The 18,808-nt window shown below is 36.5% G+C and overlaps 1 protein-coding gene across 4 annotated transcripts in view; it reads right to left on the minus strand.

Annotated features, from left to right (window-relative positions):
• LOC310741348 (ephexin-1) overlaps positions 1-18,808 on the minus strand; it is a 35,383-nt gene that overhangs the window by 782 nt on the left and 15,793 nt on the right. The window contains exons 1-13 of one of the 4 annotated variants that reach the window (XM_083569098.1): positions 11,857-12,046; positions 8,412-8,663; positions 8,093-8,320; positions 6,070-6,620; positions 5,794-5,954; positions 5,537-5,689; positions 5,138-5,267; positions 4,982-5,059; positions 4,239-4,328; positions 3,941-4,092; positions 3,634-3,804; positions 2,542-2,603; positions 1,300-1,404 (exon numbers count right to left, since the gene is read on the minus strand). In XM_083569098.1, the coding sequence (XP_083425224.1) occupies positions 1,300-1,404; positions 2,542-2,603; positions 3,634-3,804; positions 3,941-4,092; positions 4,239-4,328; positions 4,982-5,059; positions 5,138-5,267; positions 5,537-5,689; positions 5,794-5,954; positions 6,070-6,620; positions 8,093-8,320; positions 8,412-8,637 (2,107 nt within the window). In that variant the 5' untranslated portion in view covers positions 8,638-8,663; positions 11,857-12,046. Of the gene's footprint in view, positions 1-1,299; positions 1,405-2,541; positions 2,604-3,633; positions 3,805-3,940; positions 4,093-4,238; positions 4,329-4,981; positions 5,060-5,137; positions 5,268-5,536; positions 5,690-5,793; positions 5,955-6,069; positions 6,621-8,092; positions 8,321-8,411; positions 8,664-11,856; positions 12,047-18,808 lie in introns of those variants that run through there. The other 3 variants (XM_083569099.1, XM_083569101.1, XM_083569100.1) reach the window with 3 other exon arrangements.

Raw genomic sequence — 18,808 nt, forward strand, 5'->3', positions numbered from 1 at the left:
GTTCTATAGCGGTAGAAATGTCCAACAAAACAGTCTCACGGCATTTCGTGATAGAGTCACAAACTTTAATCTATCAATTCGTGTTCATGGGCACGGATTTCCCCCTTTCTTCGTGTCACTCAGCACGACTGTCTCCGTCTGGCTCCGTCTCCATAGCAACGGAGGCAGAGGATCAAAGACAACGCTTACAGAAATGCCAATGGTAATCTTTTTTCCCCATTATTATCAGAGAATAAGGCAAAAATATACGTTAGGGATGGGGGTTATACTGTAAGAAATGTGTGTCTCTAATTAACGCAGTCTCGTTAATTCACCTGGAGAATATATTTATTGTATTCTGACTGGAAGGAACCAATGAGAGATTTCTGAATATAAAGCAGTAAAATCAAGAATAAAATCTCCTGTTTAAACATTGAGTAATGGTGCTTGAAGAAAATGAAATCAATAACAAATGAGAAAAAAAACAATACAGTGTCTGTGGTATCAGAAAGTCGTCCTCAATGACACGAAAAAAGAGGGAAAAGTGTCTACGAACACGAATCAATAGACTACATTTCGTGACTATATCATGAAATGCCATAAGACTGGACTGAAATGTCAGCACTGGTAGCATCATTTTTGAACTGTTAGCCTCAGCTACATTATTCTGGCATGTTATTTGCAACAGCCTGTAATAAATTCTCACAAATTTACTTGGTGCTATTTCCTCAAAATATAATTCGGAGCATGATAAACCGACACCGACTAGAATAAAAAAAAAAATCATTAAATAATATGTGCCTTGCATTTTAATTCATGTCTTTTTTTCTTTCCCTGCAAGCTTCATATCTGAATCCCCACTCACACCGTAATTAAATAAAACACCACCAGCTTGTGTGACTTCTTTAGTTATGTCTTGCAGAATCCCAGTTCCTTTTGCACACCTTTATCATCCACCAGATCTTCCTGTGAACCTTTCTGATAAGCTTCTTAAAAACAACAAACAAACACATCATCCTATTCGTATATCTCTTTGTACTCAAATCATGTATTAGTATTTGATTAACATCCTTAAATTAAGTTGTGCTTAAAAGTAATCAGTGAGGATGGACATGGCTCACATTGGAAAAAAACATGTCACTAATTAAGGAATTTGTGCTCCTAAAAATAAATATATCCCAAATTCATTGCAGATTCATCAAACCTTAAAACTACGTATGCACAATTTGTATACAGCATGCACAAATACCTTCTAAATAAATTATTTACAAGATCTTATAAGGTCTATGAGCAAATCAGTTGGTTTGTTTATTAGATTACCGTCAGATTTTTTCTGAATGACGCTGACGATGTCCCCTGGCTCTAGATTGAGCTCACCAAGTTGTTGTCCATTATACACCTCAATGCACTGTACCTGAGGACAATCTGAGGAATAAACAATGTATTATTAATGTAATTAATTAATGCTGCCAATCAAATTGTAAAGCTGGATTTGCAATAAAAGCGCGACCCTGCCCCCTCGTGGGTATTCCTGAGTAATACAGAACATCAGATAGAAATGATTTGTGGAGTTTTGTTTGACCTGAGGGTCTGATGCCATTTAAAATGCTCTTACAACGATCATATCTAAAATAATTCTATGAGTTCGTCATGAGTGGGGAAAAATACTGAAATACCTCACTGAGAACATTACTGATCTGTCAGATACCCTGTATCCCTATTTAATACTCGTATTCTCTATATTGTCTTACATTGTCTGTATCGTCTCGTATAGTCTGTTTTTGTCTTGTCTGTTTTGTCTTGTATAGTCCAAACTGAATGTATAGTTTTATTTATGTCTGTACTTTAAGAGTCACTAACAGCTGGAACCCAATTCCTTGTGTGTGTCAACACACTTGGCCAATAAACCTGATTCTGAAATTATAGTCTATGTATAGAATGTATATTTATGTTTATGCATGTCAAAATCTTACACCCAAAAGTGAAATTACACTGTAATTTTGGGCTAATTTTATGATTGTTTTTGTTGTTTAAAAAAAAAATAATAATACAGTGTTTGCTTAAAAGTCAATCACGGCATGACATTAGCAAAAATAAAAAAACTGCCAAGTATGTTTGCATTTACAAGGAATTTGTTTTGGCGACAGAAACTTCGAGTTGCACATTTAAAAAGAAACATGCTTTGCAAAATAGAAATAAAAATAAATAAATAAAAAAAGTTATTGCGAATTTTAATAAAGAAAATAAATAAATAACCCAACTGATATTTCAAGTTAGATCAAATTTGTGCCTCAATAGATGGCAAAGAAGAATCCTGTGCTTCATCTTCGCTTAGTCCAGCTAATAAATATTTTACAAAGGTAGGGCCAGGGGTGCTCATTCTCAGGTTCTTGAGATTTTATATTTTTAAATAATAATATTTGTAAAGATTTTAAATAAAAGTAAGGAGTAAATCATTTGTTGTAATAATTAAGTGTAACTGCATTAAACAATATTAATCTCCCAGACACAAATCTGTGTTCAGTGCAAACAAACACCTTCCCCCAAATCCAAGGCACTTACCCCACTCTTCATACACTCCTTCCTCACTCTTCAGCAACATCAGCCAGCTGTTTCTCTCTTCTCTGAGAACAGAAACAGTGTGGATATTAGCAAATTGACTTGCTAATTAGACCTTTCCGCTGTAACTGTAGTATTAAATATGTAGAGAAAAGCAAATATTTTTGGCTATTCATAATAATGTAGACCTTTATAGTATTCACTTTCACAGCAGCGTTTTTCCTCACAATGTAATAAATATTCAGTGGGTATTAAACTGTCAGGGATCCACCAGCCACACCTTCACCTAACCCACCTATCACTCCAAACAGCTCTCCTACCTACTAATCATCTACACCTGGCACTCATCAGCCTCCCCGCTATATAACCTCCGTTCCCCCTCACCAGCTCATTGGCTGTTCTACAGTTTAGGCTGATGAACATTGTTGGACTACCCAAGCTACGTACGCTATGTGGCTAGTTGGGTTTATCATTGTTTGAGGGACGGTTTAGTTCTCTGAACTTTCTCTGGTCATAGCATTCACCAGGTTTCGTTAAACTTGGAGCTTAGTTCTGGTCTGCCGTTTTCTGTCTTTGCCCTTTTGTTCTTCATTAAACATCATGAATTGCACTTCAGTTTCCGGCATGTTCTTCCGCCTGACATAAACCTACCATTTGAAGGTATACATTTACTCACTGTAGATCATTTGTTGCTGTGAGCAAATTCTCACCCCTTTCTACACTGTTCATCAGGAGAAAAGAACTACCGTTGGACCACTGCTGACCAGATATTATTTGTGTGGTACAGCAGGTACAGCAGATTTGCTGTGTGTTTTAACACCACAATGTCACCACTAACCAAAGATTTCCAGCCAACAGTGCTGTCGACAGAACTCTGACAAAGATCTAAAGGACGAATGTGGACGGAAATAAACAAAGGTATTCGTCCCTATTGTACTGCGCACACATTCAAATGTCTAATAAAGTAATCACAGAGTTTCAAAGTTCCTGTCCTCCACAGATACCATCAGGTTCAGCACTTAAAATGGTCGGTAATACATCTATATCTGTGTCTTTGTGTGTGTGTGTTAGTAATTATATTCTCAGTCTACTCACAGTGAGGAAGCCTGCAGTAAAACTTGGTATGAGTTTCCTTTTTTCTTTACAATAGCCAGCTGAAAGACTCTGCTCACGTCATACCCTTCCAGATCATCCTCCACTTCAGCCCCCTCTGTGACCTCAATGAGGGAGCGGTGGACATGGTCATGCACCACATACTTGTCTGACCTAGATATTGGCATTTTAAGATACACATTACACACAAATAAATGATGGTGACATTGTGTTACTGTCAAAATACAATAAGCAAAGATCTGGTGGATCTAATAAAAATCATTGTGCGTCTTTTAGAGTTCATTCTCACCCTTTTTTTGAGGCTAACAGTAGCAAATCATTAAAGAGAATCAAATGGACAGGACAGTTTTTTTTCTGGCCAAAAATGCTCTCATTCCTAGCAAGCAGGGTCATCTCACCAATTCTGATTAACCAACGAGATGGTGACACCAGTGGGCAGGACTGAAACACCAACAGACAAGCAGACAGACAGACAGACAAACAGACAAACAGACAGACAGAATAAAATTTTTATCTTTATTTGTTTTACTTTCATTGAATCCAAATAATTCCTTCGACTAAAACAGATAATTTAACATCAGAATCACCTTGCACTCAAACTCTATTTTGTTGACAACGTCCACAAGCTCTTTAATCTGGTTCACCTTACCCACTTCCCTATTGCATTTGTCCAGCACCTACACACACAAAAATACATTAGCAATCGCACCCAGTTCCATTTGTGACATGGGATTGCAACTCATGTCACCATAAAACTTGTAACCCTTTTCAAATCACAAACACAAATAATTCAATGTTACTAGGTTAAAATACATGGAAGAATATGAAAACTGTTTTTCCACAAATATCATTTCAATCTGGTCAGTAAAAACATTGAGGAAATTATTTAAGGATCTAAAAGTAAAAAAAAAAATCAAGATTTTTATAGCATTTCCAGGAACAATTAGCAAGAACCTGTAGGCTGGTACTTAATCGCATCATTGGTAATATAATAAAAACATGGACAGCCCACTATATAGTAGACTTATGCAATGCATGTGGGGGTTTTATGTATTGTCATGATAATATTTCAATAGTAGGCCACCTGCTTTCATTTTTTAGTTTATACATCTGGTTACTATTTCAGATAAAAAAAAGAGCACAACATGGTGACCATCACATACTGTATTTTTTTTATGCAGTGAGCACATAACAACATCGATGTGACCTGCTACATTATACTGCATATGAATAAATTTCTGTGACCATATTAAGCCTTTTAAATGTTCAGTGTTACATCTTCAAGATTGTATGTATTTCTTTACCCTTCACAAATCAACACCTTATTTACCTCAGAGATTTTTGTCAGGGCTGCTTTTGCGATGAGCTGAACATTTGACTGTGATTGGGCTGTCCTCTTTAGTATGGTCTGCAACAGAAAACATTTTCAGACAAGCATGAGCATGAGTCCTATTTCATTTTTGCACATTTGGTTCTCTTCTCTCACCTCCATTAAAACCTTGAGGTGCGAAATCCTTTGAAAAGGCAGAGAGAGGAAAGAGTCAAGAGGCAGCCGACTGCAACACGAATCCTCTTGAAGCTTGTTTAAGATCTTCACAAATCGAGGATTCTCCTTCCTGGCAAGAAGAAACCACACTTTTGTATAAGTGGACAATTTGCAAGCCTTCTATTTATCCAGGTTGGGGCAGTTAGCGATATGAAAGCACAGACCATTCATAATAAGGTCACTCTCTTGAAATAGGCATATAATTTGGTATCATCAAGCCTCTAGACACACTTATCATTGAACATCTTTAACAACACAAAGTCCTGACTCCAAAATATAGATAGCAATCATGCTTCTAAAATCCTGTGTATTTTAAGATTATTAAATCACGCTTGCTACCTCAGGTTGTTAAGTGTGTGCTTCTGGCATGGCATGTTGCGGATGTAATCCACATAAGCATTCAAAGGTCCAATGGCATAATGATAGACAACATTACAGAGAACATTACAAATCAAATGGTAGCCCATCTCCTGTACCATTGAGTTAAGAAATCTATAATAAGACACAATCATATATAAAGTTATTAAAATATCCTTATATTATTTATGTTAACTGGGTTATTATTTATCTCTTTGTGTTATAAAATGAAGACTCACCTCTGGCTTATTTCTCTCACTTTGCATATGCTGGAAAAGAGTGATTTTTGGTCTTGGGAACTTATAGTTGATGTTAGTTCTGCAGATTTCATGAAATGATTCACAACAACATTTAGTCGCTCAAGATAGGACTTCTCAGAAGTTGCCACTTCATAAATGCTCTTTGGTGGGTACAGACACAGAAAAACACAAAAGAATCATATAAGAAAGAGATGGATGATGATGATGTTGAAAGATTTTAAGATTTCGTAGACCCTTCTGCTGTGATTGTAATACCTCCTGAAGGCAAATCTCCTCTGGGGTTAGACTGTTTAGGATTCCACTCTTTTTTACAACATGGTGTTCCTGCCAAAAGGCCTCTTGGAAATGACCACCCTCCTTTTTCTTTCCTCCATCTGAATAGCTTTTCTGAATGCTCTGAAAGCTGAATGCCCTCTTAACCTTCAAGCTTGAAGGTGGCAACATTGTAGCACTTGATTGTTCTGAGCATTTTACTGATTCTTGGAAAAACTGACTACGTAAACAGCTGTACTGGTTTTTTTTATTTTTATTTGCATTGTCTATCTTCCGAAATGGCAATGAGAAACATTCTGTTTGAATACAATCCTCTTTAGAGAGCATACATTTCACCAATATTGTTTTGGGTTTCCCATCAGGTTCACATAGCCGGGATAATTCGTTTCTCAAACTCTCAAAGATGAGCTCATTGTTGGGACGTTTAAACTGTTCCTGATGGAGCATCTTTTCTTTACTCCACTTCCTTGAAGTAGGTGTAGACTTTTGGAAAGGCATTGCTGGTGCGTCACCACTTGGCTCAGTTTTATTTCCTGATGGTAGAGATAGAATAGAAGTTTTTATATGATTTGTCTAATTTGCAGATATCAGTGCATTAACCACCACTGACCAAGCTGAGGGTAGAGAGAGACAAGAAAATGTATTGAAATGTAAGCTGTTTAATGTCTCAATGTACTCTGAAATTAACAGAGAGAATAAATAAACAATTGGACATAAAAATAAATCTTGGAATCGTTTTGTCAAACAAAATTTAATCTGAACTTTTGATCCATCAAAGTAGCCACAAGGAAAATCGAATGTTCTTTGGAAACTTCTTTCCAACACGGTTACAGATGTTCCTACAAATGTCTTTTACCCTTGTGACCAGTTCATCCCAAACGATCTTGATGGGATTTAAGTCTGGAGATTGTGCTGGCCATTCTATAATTTGAAGCCAACAGTCTTGTTCTTTTCTTCTAAGTATTGCATGCTGCAAAATACTGTGGTAATAGTTTTGGTTCACTCTGTTCAAGTCGCCATCTCTGGATGCTGCAAAAGAGCCCCCGACCACCAGGCTTCCATGCTTGACAGTTGGTGTCACACAGAGGAACCATCTATCCATCTAATCGACGGTGTAAATAATCTTGCATGATGAACTGCAGATTTCATTTTGATTCATTGGTCCACGAGTTCTTCTAGTCTTTATTAGTTCACTGGTGGTGTTTCCTTGGCCTGAAAAGGCTCTTTTTCTTATTTTGCCATCTTAGCAATAGCTTTCTTACAGTCATTAAAAATGTCAAACTTGCTCTAAATCTTCACATTTGTAACAGAGACTTCGACCAGTGTTAAGCTTTGCTTGAAGCTGTGGCCCTCGGAGGCACCTACCACACAAGCTGTTGACTCTCACAAACTTGTCTTTTGATTCTCTTGTGGCTTGGGTCTGCTAGACTTCTTCCTGTCAGAGCTTCCTCCAATTTAGAAATACATTTGAATAGTGTAGAAAACTGTATTCACTGGCTCATTCACTTTCTTTGCAATTTCTCTAATGCAAAAACCTACACCTTTAAGGTTTGTAATAGTTTGTCTGTCTTCCTTTGTTATTTCTCTTTTTCTCACAATTATAAGAACAATATACTACTTCCTGCATTACAACACCATTCATATATTGCTTAAGAGGCTGTAGGAGCACAGTCTATTCAAACAACACATTTACTGTATATAGACAGAGGGTTGGTAAGTAATCAACAAACAACTGCAAGAATTGCAGCAATCAGAGAGCATGTGATGTTTAACTTTACTAAGTTATTAAAGTTTATTTGGTTCTCCCTTTAATTTGTCACCCATCTATTTTCCCTATTGAAAGAACCCAAAATGTAATTTTCTTCATCTTAATATGTTGTTTAGAAATTATGTATTAACTCAGTCAAGAGCAAAAGACACTTTAATGTGAATGTGTACATTTAATGTAAAATTAACTTTTCTTTAGACCTCTTACGATTAACATTAAAAATGTATGAAATCTTACCATTTATTATGTTAAGCTGCAAGGTCTCCTTACGCAGAGGTCTTGTAGGTATAGGTATATCTGGAGGGACTCTTCTTGGTTCCTTATTATTATTATTTCCTGAGCTAGTTATGTAATTGTCCTCGTATGGTTTGGTTTTCTGTGGTCCATTCTTGCTGGGATTATGACACTCACAAGAACAGTAGGCTGGATAGGCTAGAGGAACAGTGTGGTTCTCGCTTGATCCATCTATGAAACACATTTTCTATATGTACCAACTTTAAACACAATAAAATTACATCTGTAAATAAACTAATAAAATAAATTAAATGTGACATACTTGATGCAGGACTGTCTGTGTCTGAAGTGGCTTGACCAACATGGCCAGGTGGGTTCAGAGTGTGCTTAAATAGACCAGGTTTGTGCATACGAGGTTTAGGGATAGGCCTGTATTGTGCACCATTTGTTGTGTTAGTGCTGCTGAGAGGAGAATCCAAGACCTTATGTGGTATAACCACTTCTATCTGGGGTTTAGGGGGTATGGGGGGTTTAGTCTTTGCACCCATACAGCTTTCTTGTGATCCTCACAGCCCTGTGGAATTAAGGTAGTTACCATACTTTTAGCAGGAAATGTCTAATTAAGACTATGAAAAATCCATAAAGCAGATTAATTCAGCTCATCTTAAAGGCAAAATTCATTTGAATGTGACCAGAGATGCAATTCCTTTACTTCATTACTATAAATAATTATTTTCCTTAGGCATTAGTAAAACTAAATGCAAATGCTCTTACTCAAGTAAGCCTCAAGTAAAAACATAATTGTAGCTACTAAATTTTTATTTTGAACTATAAAGTACTTATCGAAAATCTTAAATGTAATATTCTCAATATTTACCAAAGATTCACACACACTTTTGCCTTCCACGTAAAAAAACAATCAAAACAAAAAATACCATCACATCCTTAGTAACAAACTGTTTTCAATGCTAATGCTGTTTTTGAATTCATTTTACTATGGTCACTATGGTCAACTTTAGCTACCCACCCCTGCCTGTGGCCAGCACAAATTTGTTGGTGTGATGGCTTTTCAGAATGTCAACGTGCGTTAAAATTCAGTGAATGGATGTGCACCGTAATAAAACGGTATAAAATAATAAAGTTTTGTCTTCAGCTATATGACTCCACTGTTTCTTTGGTATAAGTAATAAGTACACAATCTATTTACTTTTGATCCGCCTTGCCACCCGTCACACATAGCAGAATTGCTAGCTAGGTCAAGAAGCCTATACATCTGTGTTTGCTCATTCTTACCCCTCAAACATGGGGATTCCTTTCATGCTCATGCCCCAGCATGCTGTTTACTGACAGCATTACCACAAGAACTAAGATTGAGACATTCCTCCTACAGTGAGAGAAGCAATTTATTGCTGAGCGCAAGGCTGATCCTAAAAAAAATCCCCTTTCGAAATCCCTAATCACTAAGGAATGCTGTAGCTGACTCAAAGGGGAAAGTAGGTACATGAAGATGCTTTTCCAGAAATAGGCAAACCTTCCTTATTTAAAGATTCATGCTAACATTACAAAAGATACCCCCTTGATTGAAACTTTTCAGAGCCAAGGAAAGTACACAAGTAATGAGGGGTTTCAAATAGAACAGAAACAGTAGGTTACCATGAGAACATATACAAATATAGATGTTGGTGAGTGAGAGAGAAATATTAAAATCAGAAGACAGATTATTTGGCAGTTATATACACTATTTGAAGATATAATGGCATTATGGCATTATGGCATGGTCTTGGTGTGGTTGCGGATTAACATGTATTTACACGGTGGGTGTTTTTTTTTATCTATCACATTTGACTTGTGCTACAGGCTGCTATATAGATTTTGTACAGATTTTGTAGAGTAGCTCTGTAACATGCAGTAGACCAAATTCAAATGCCAGCATCCCCACCACAAAAGAATAATAAAACTAATTAAAACAATACAATGTTAATAGATCAAACTAAACAATCAACAGATACATTTAGTTTTTTACAATTGAACTGAAATCAGATGATGTTTTTATATTGATTGTATTATTTGATTGCATTGGCTGCTGATAATTGCATTCCAAAGACAAATTACGGTCGTAGCTAGTTAAATAGATACCGTAGGTAGACAAAAGTATTTTTGCTAAATACATTCTTTCTAATTAACAAAAGGTCTAAAAACTATGGGCTACAAAGAATACAATTACAGTTTTTATAGTTTGCACAATGCATGTAATATTACTAGTCTTTAACACTGCTGCTTAATGGCTCATAAAGAAAACCTTCATACTGCATATAGCAAGCATATGGTGAAATTTCAACCACACTATGCTTCTGCTATAGTATTTTCTGTAATTTTTGTCCATCATGTGCAACAAAACTTCTGATTGTGCATCATCTGAAAAGGTGACCAAATCAATGGAACATTGCCTTGCACCTGTTAAATAGCAACACATACATAATATATAGTAGTATTTTAAAAGAGTTCAAATATATGGTGTTGAATACTATATGAAGATCAATATTTGTTGAATGTCTGACATATTTGCCCATTTTTGGCAGTTATGCAAAGAGACAGGTTTACTTTATTCTTATTCATTTTGTGTTTATAGTTTCAATTTCAGGATTATAGTGATCTCATTATTGACATGTAGGGACATGTCAGAGATTGGAGGAAATATTTGGGTCTTAAGGAGAATTCAGGAGTTAGGGCGTATTTGTTACCATTATCTTTCATTAGTAATTTCATTTTCGATGCCTAATATATATTGGTATGTGCTACACAGCCTGCCTACAGTTTTTAGCAATGAAGTGTCATGAAAAATGCAAAACATCCCAGCATGTCTAAACAATAAGTTTCCTTTCACATTTTGACATAAGCAACTTTTTCTTTTTTATCATTATCACTTTTTATCTACAGCATCCTCTTTGGTAGATGCTTTTATTTGACTCTTGAGATGAAACCTATTGCCACACAAAAATCCAGTACATTGAACACAAATTTTGTGTTAATGTAAAGCATTTGTGAAACAGGACAATCTATCAAGACATTTACAAGGAACATCATGACATAATGAAACAGTGCACCTACATCCAGAAAACTTTAATGAAGCATTTCTTTAAATGGATGCGAAATTCTTCATTTCAAGGAAGCAAAATTAACAAGAACACTTGTGATTTAGTGCCCAATAAAAGCTGATATATTTATTGAGAAAGTGTTTTAATGATAAAAACAGATAAACATCTGTAAATGGACTGCCACAGATACAAATCTATGTACATTTACACAAAGGCATACTCTACAAAAGTGATGTTACACAAGACTAGCAACACTGAAGACATACTTTCATTTCTTCGCAATAGGGCACAGAAACTATGTCCAGAGTTTCAAGCATTGTTCGTATCGTAGGCACTATTTTTGTGATTTACAACTGAAACTACAACACAAACATGTTGAGTAGTTTATGCAAGACCCCAAATCGTTCCTTGGCAGTTAGTGGATAAAAACCTCCAATCTTCCATTCACTCTTTAAATCTTAACTGCACATTACAACTGTATCTTTTGTTTACATTTTTATTCTTAATTTAAGCATCTGAGCATAGACATGACCAAATTAAGTCTTGTTTTAACAGTTTGTGTAGCAAAGTTAGCTAAATGACATTTAGCTTGTGTTTTACCCTTACATCTCTTTATAAGCACAATTTCTTTAGAAATAATAATAATAATAAAAAAGAGATTACACTTCTTACCACAAGTCACCTGCCTTTTCTTTATTGATAATAAGATTAAGATAAGATTAGTCCACTGCTGGTCTGCTTGTCCTAAACCACCAGGGCAGAGATTTTAGCTCTTCGTCACATATATACATCCACAGACACCTACACTGTGGAAAGAGACATAAGTGAATATGCCATTCATTGAACTGTGCTTTCCTGTACTGCTGCCCCGCCCTCTTACAGGAAAACAATAATCTTTTTGTCAGGAGGCAAGCTGCACTTACTGTGAAAAAATGTGGCATCTTTGATGCAGACGGACTAAATATATTTTATGAAATATATACAGTGGGGCATAAAAGTATTTAGTCAGCCACCAGTTGTGCAAATCTCCTTCGATCTGGGACTCTACGCAAGATCTCACCCCGTGGGGTCAAAATGATCACAAGAACGGTGAGCAAAAATCCCAGAACCACAACGGTGGGACCTAGTGAATGACCTACAGAGAGCTGGGACCAAAGTAACAAAGGCTACTATCAGTAACACACTATGCCGCCAGGGACTCAAATCCTGCAGTGCCAGATATGTCCCCCTGCTTAAGCCAGTACATGTCTGGGCCCATCTGAAGTTTGCAAACATTTGAATGATCCAGAAGAGGATTGGGAGAATGGCATATGGTCAGATGAAACCAAAATAGAACTTTTTGGAGTTGCATGTAAAGAACACCATACTTACTGTGAAGCATGGGGGTGGAAACATCATGCTTTGGGGCTGTTTTTCTGCAAAGGGATCAGGACGACTGATCCGTGTAAAGGAAAGAATGAATAGGGCCATGTATCATGAGATTTTGAGTGAAAACCAACTTCCATCAGCAAGGCCATTTAAGATGAAACGTGGCTGGGTCTTTCAGTATGACAATGATCCCAAACACACCACCCGGGCAACGAAGGAGTGGCTTCATAAGAAGCATTTCAAGGTCCTGTAGTGGCCTAGCCAGTCTCCAGATGTCAACCCCATAGAAATTTTTTGGAGGGAGTTGAAAATCCGTGTTGCCTATCAACAGCCCCAAAACATCACTGCTCTAGAGGAAATCTGCATGGAGGAATTGGCCAAACTACCAGCAACAGTGTGTAAAGATCTTGGGGAGACTTACAGAAAACGTTTGATCTCTGTCATTGCCAACAAAGGGTATATAACAAAGTATTGAGATGAACTTTGTTATTGACCACATACTTATTTTCCACCATAATTTGCAAAAAAATTCTTTAAAAATCAGACAGTGATTTTCTGGGTTTTTTTTCCTCATTTTGTCTCTCATAGTTGAAGTGTACCTATGATGAAAATTACAGGCCTCTCTCATCTTTTTAGGTGGGAGAACTTGCACAATTGGTGGCTGCATAAATACTTTTTTGCCCCACTGTAAATACTTACCTGTCATGTAACAAAACCGTTCTCCTAATTATTCTTATTGTAAATGTGCCTTTAACAGTATTTGATATTTACAATATTCTTAAATTGCTTTCAGTTCCGAAAAACTCCTTCATTGCCCTAAACTGTAAAGTAATGCAATATTAAATCCCATTCATCATCCTGGGGGAACTCCATATACCTTTCAACACAAAAGACGCAGCTGTTCACCTACACATGGATATACAAAACCATGACGAGACCAAGAAAACAATCTTCTACATGAATGACTTTATACACACAAGTTGATTTAGACAGACTAAGAGCTACATTGCTGCACTGCATAAGGCAACATTGATTACATCATCATATGCCTGCATGATAAACAAACAAATTGTGTTGGTCAAAATTTTAGCAAAAAAAAATCTGATGTTGAGGCATGACAGAAATTTTACTTTTCTGGAGAAACTTTTTAAATAATGAGTTTATTATTCTTTTTCTTCTTCTTTCGGCTTCTCCCATTAGGGGTCGCCACAGCGGATCATCCGTCTCCACACCCCCCTGTCCTCTACATCTCGGCACCCCGTTGTAGGCTTTCTCTAAATCCACGAACACACAATGCAACTCCTTCTGACCTTCTCTATACTTCTCCATCAACATTTTCAAAGCAAATAAGGCGTCTGTGGTGCTCTTCCTCGGCATAAAACCATACTGTTGCTCACAGATGTCACCTCTTCTCTCAGCCTGGCTTCCACTACTCTTTCCCATAACTTCATGGTGTGACTGATGAACTTAAAATGAGTTTATTAGTCATATTAGTCAATTCAATAATAATAGGTTAAATGGTTAAAAGCAATTACATGTCTCTGTTAGATTTAATTATCTGATATGTTACAACTGACCTCAACACCATGTTGCAAATAATGCTATCTGTGGGATTGGTAGTTACATTTCCTTTGGTTAAAATTAATATACTTTATGATATTAGCATGAAACAGTATTTATCTGTTATGAAAATTCTAACTTTCAATATTGAACTAATACGATTTACCAAAAAATCTGACAAATGTTAACTGAAACCATTCGATGCGCCATTACAATAATTACTATTAATGGATACAAATCAGTAATAATAGTGACAAAAAAATATATAAAATAATGGCTCACTGTTACTCTTTTTCACAATGCCATGTGACCTGTCAGTATGTCTTTATAATGCAGCTCAAATAAAACTTAATTTAATTAAAAACTTTCATATCACTTGAGCAGAACAGAAGATCAACACAGAAATGGATACAAGACACAAAAACGGTATAATGTAATTTATCAAATATATAAATGTTCTTGAAATGGTCTGCATCAAGATCAAGTGGTTTAGGATACTCAATTGTTTTTAATGCTGATAAACGTTATAGAAAAAAGCTAAGTGATTGAGGTAAAAAGAAGGTTTGTTATCTGCAGAGGTTCTGATCATGATGAAAACTGCTACATTTGCAGATTCAATACAAAATTAAAAAGTAAGGTATCACAAACATAACATCTCTGCATTATGCTAGTCTTTGTCTATGCATAATCATTTATTAGACCCTCTTTTTTGCCTGTTTTCTGAAATGTAGCAATAACGCTGAGGATGACTTTCAATCAAATGTAAGAGGTAGATGAGTCTAATACAATGAAGTTACAAAAAGATGCTTTTCGAAATCCTAAAATGACATACTGTGCTGTTATTAGAACTGTGTGTCTAAAAAAAGAAATTCAAAGGTAAGGAAAGGAAAGTAAAGTAAAGATTTTTTGGTTCATTTTATGTCATATTTAAAATAGTCAAGTCAATAAGCAGCGGGGGCGACTTTGGCAAGGAAACACTCATTTCAACCATATATAGCTGACGCAGTACACAGTAAAATGAAACAACATTCTTCCAGGACCCTGGTGCTACATTTAACAACATAAAGCTACATCACAGAAAACACAGAGTTAAGGACTAGTAAGTGTCCTCACCACATAAAGTGCCATTATAAATGCCATCATAAATGTTATGATGAAGAAACCTTGAAAGGAAACCGACTCAAAAGGGGAACCCATCCTCATTTGGGTGATATTTACATTTATATTTACATTTGCAGCATTTAGCAGACGCCCTTTTTTAGAGCGACTTACAAAAGTGCTTTAAGTCTCTAGCAATGAATAAATCTACACTGGTACACTAGATTACAAACTTAATATGAGCATCAGTGTTTTGAATCTGATACATGCAGCTAAGGGAAGCCAGTGAAGGGAGCGCAGCAGTGGGGTGGTGTGGGAGAACTTGGGCAGATTCAACACAAGTCGTGCAGCTGCGATTTGGATCATTTGCAGTGGATGAATAGCGTTCAGAGGAAGACCTGCCAGCAGAGAGTTGCAGTAGACCAGTCTTGAAATGACAAGAGACTGAACAAGCACCTGGGCAGCTGGATGTTGTAGAGAAGAAATCGACAGGAACGAGCCACATTAGCGCCATGTGAGAAAAAGGACAGTTGATTGTCCATAGTTACCCCAAGGTTATGAGCAGTGGCTGAAGGGGAGAGCAGAGAGTCATGAAGAGTTATTTGGAGATCTTGACCTGAAGATGAATCACCTGGGATCACAAGCAGTTCTGTTTTGCTGGGGCTGATATCAAGAGTGTAATTATAAATCTTTAAAACAAAACAAAACACCGGAGAGTGAAAACTACCATGAGCACCGGAATGTATGATTGTGAGTAAAGTCCTTTCTACAGTCTTATACGGTCACTTGATGTTATGGAACCAGGAGCTACTGAGCAACTCATTAAATAGCTCAACAAAATAGCATTTTTAATATTAACTATTTGAAATTATTATATGTCACGCTTTGATCAAGAGTCGGAAACCAGAATACGAATAGGACGTTTATTAGCCTTGGGAAACAAACAGAAGCTAGGAAGCAGCATGTACTGGAAAACGGATATGTTCCGAAACACAGGTAGTCCAGGGATGATCGCCAGAATGAACCATAGATCGGACATTGAGTAAGTGCGAACGGGGCCTTATAAAGGGAGGGTGGTGATTAGAGACAGGTGAAGGTGATTAGTTTAAAGGCGAGGCGCTCTGAGTGTGCTAAGTGTCGAGGGGAGGCGTTGCCGGTGGTTGACAATTACATTAATCGTAATATTGTCTCCTAAACAATGGGGTCAGATTGTACTTTTATTTGATTTTATTTTCAATTTAATTTAATTTATTTATAATAATTGTTCAGTGTTTTCTTCCACCAGATCTAAATATCAATCCTTCTTTAAAATTTGGGGCCTTAGAAAGTGAGGCATATTGTTTTTTTAGCAATAATGGCCAATACAAAATACACAAACTTTTAATAGAAAGGGTCTGATACTGATTTGAGGCCAGTGGGTTGCTCTAAACCTAGTAAGGTAGCTGATTATAGTATGTTACAAGCTTTTTTTTACATGTTGTTACATGCGGCCCGGGTTCGATCCCCGGTCAGGGAACCGACCCCAGCCATTAGAGTTGCACAAGCCAGTGCACTCTTAGTGCCAGTCCCAAGCCCGGATTAATGGGGAGGGTTGCGTTAGGAAAGGCATCCAGCCTAAAAACGTGCCAAATCGAACATGTGAATCATGAATACGGATGATCCGCTGTGGCGACCCCTAATGGAAGAAGCCGAAAGAAGGTTTTACATGTTTTCTGCACAGTCTACACTGTACAACACATTACAGTGGGATACAACATGATTCACATTTTTGTCATATATTACGAGGATGGACAGGATTAGAAATTAGTTTATTAGCGAGACAGCGCATGTAGGACATTTTGGAGACAAGGTGAGGGAGGCGAGATTGAGATGGTTTGGACATGTGCAGAGGAGGGACATGGGGTATATTGGTAGAAGAATGGAGAAAGAAGGAAAAGAGGAAGACCAAGGAGGAGGTTTATGGATATGATGAGGAAAGACATGCAGGTAGTTGGTTTGAAAGAGGCAGATGTAGAGCAGAAGGATTGTATTGAGAAGGATGATCCGCTGTGGCAACCCCTAATGGGAGAAGCCGAAAGAAGAAGAAGAAGAAGAAGAAGAAGAAGAAGAAGAAGAAGAGACATACTGCATAGTATTTTCATAACAGTAGTACAAATTTGGTGATAAAAACAATAAAGTAAAAGCATACTGGTTATCATCAGACATGATTAGATTACCTTAGTTAATACAGTATATAAAATTATATGAATGTTCATGTTAAGTAGAAATGCATTATAAAGCATGTTTATTCATTTGACTGGTACAGTATAAAGGTCAGGTGTTGGGTCAGTTGATGTAGATTCCTTAGTTTGCAGCATAGAGTACAATGTTAGTGGTTGAGAAAGAAGAGTAAAATGGAAGACATAAGACATACCAGATGGTAACACAACAATTGATATATTATTAAATAGTAAATAAAAAAAATGAATACAAATAATAAAAAAGATATAAATAAAAGATTTATATAAAATATGTATTCGAACACTCTATATTGGCAATTTTTGTCTGGAGACAGCTTCAGGAGCCCCTGAACAAACATGCTTTCTGAAATATAGAAATCTGGTACATAAATCTAGATCTGCTTAAGTCAAAACTCCCAGATGGCTATTAACTAGAAAACTGTAACCGCTATTGGTATGCAAAATTTTGCATATCTTAGTGTACCTCATCAGTAACCTCTAAGAATCTGAATGGAACATCACCATCCGGGAAATAATTGATCCGTTTGTTTTATGATTCTTCCAGGTCTCGCTACTGCTTTCTAGAAATCAGAGGCTGACTTTTTGTTGGGCAACACTTTTAGTGCTACAGTACCTGGCTTTCCATCTGTACCTGCTTCCATGGTAATTACCAGTAACAATAAAATAACACAGCCATATCCAAACCTGTATGTTCTAAAAAAAAAAAAAAAAAAACTCCATGTATTTTAATTGTTATAAAATGTACCTAAGCATTAGACATCTGTTTACTTTTCTCCAAAATGGCACAGTAACCCAAATATAGATTAAACATGAACCAGTAATCTGGTGACACTCAAACTGCCATGGTCAAATGAGACGACTAGGCCACCATGTCCCCCATCTTTCATCTGTCACTAATTTACTAATGCATTTAGATGTAACTGAAGGAGGTCAGGACCATGTGTTCAGGGTCCAAAAAGTAATTATATTATTAAATACAAATACAGATTATTGTTACAGTATCTTAGTATCTTAACTTGTTGTAAAGAGATATAGATAATAGTAATTGGTACAACTTACACTGAATATGCTACAAAGACTTTTCACAATCTTTAAAAAAAAGAACCTCCCCCCAGTAAATAAATATTTCAATACTACTAAATATTTGGTTGCTTAATAACATGTCCTGTTTCTAATATCTTACTGCTTAATCACAAAGTTCTCAGTTTATCTGAGTGTGTAGTAAATTTGCCTATCAGTGTTGAAAGTTTGTTCTTCAGAGAAAGGTCACACAAATTCACACATGTTTAAGGGACTTTGCCCCACAGGTATAGAATGATATGAGGGCCCCTGTGCACTGAAACAACACCCGGCCTTAA

The sequence above is a fragment of the Silurus aristotelis genome (assembly GCF_946808225.1).
Source record: "Silurus aristotelis genome assembly, chromosome: 2".
Classification (NCBI taxonomy): Eukaryota; Metazoa; Chordata; class Actinopteri; order Siluriformes; family Siluridae; genus Silurus; species Silurus aristotelis.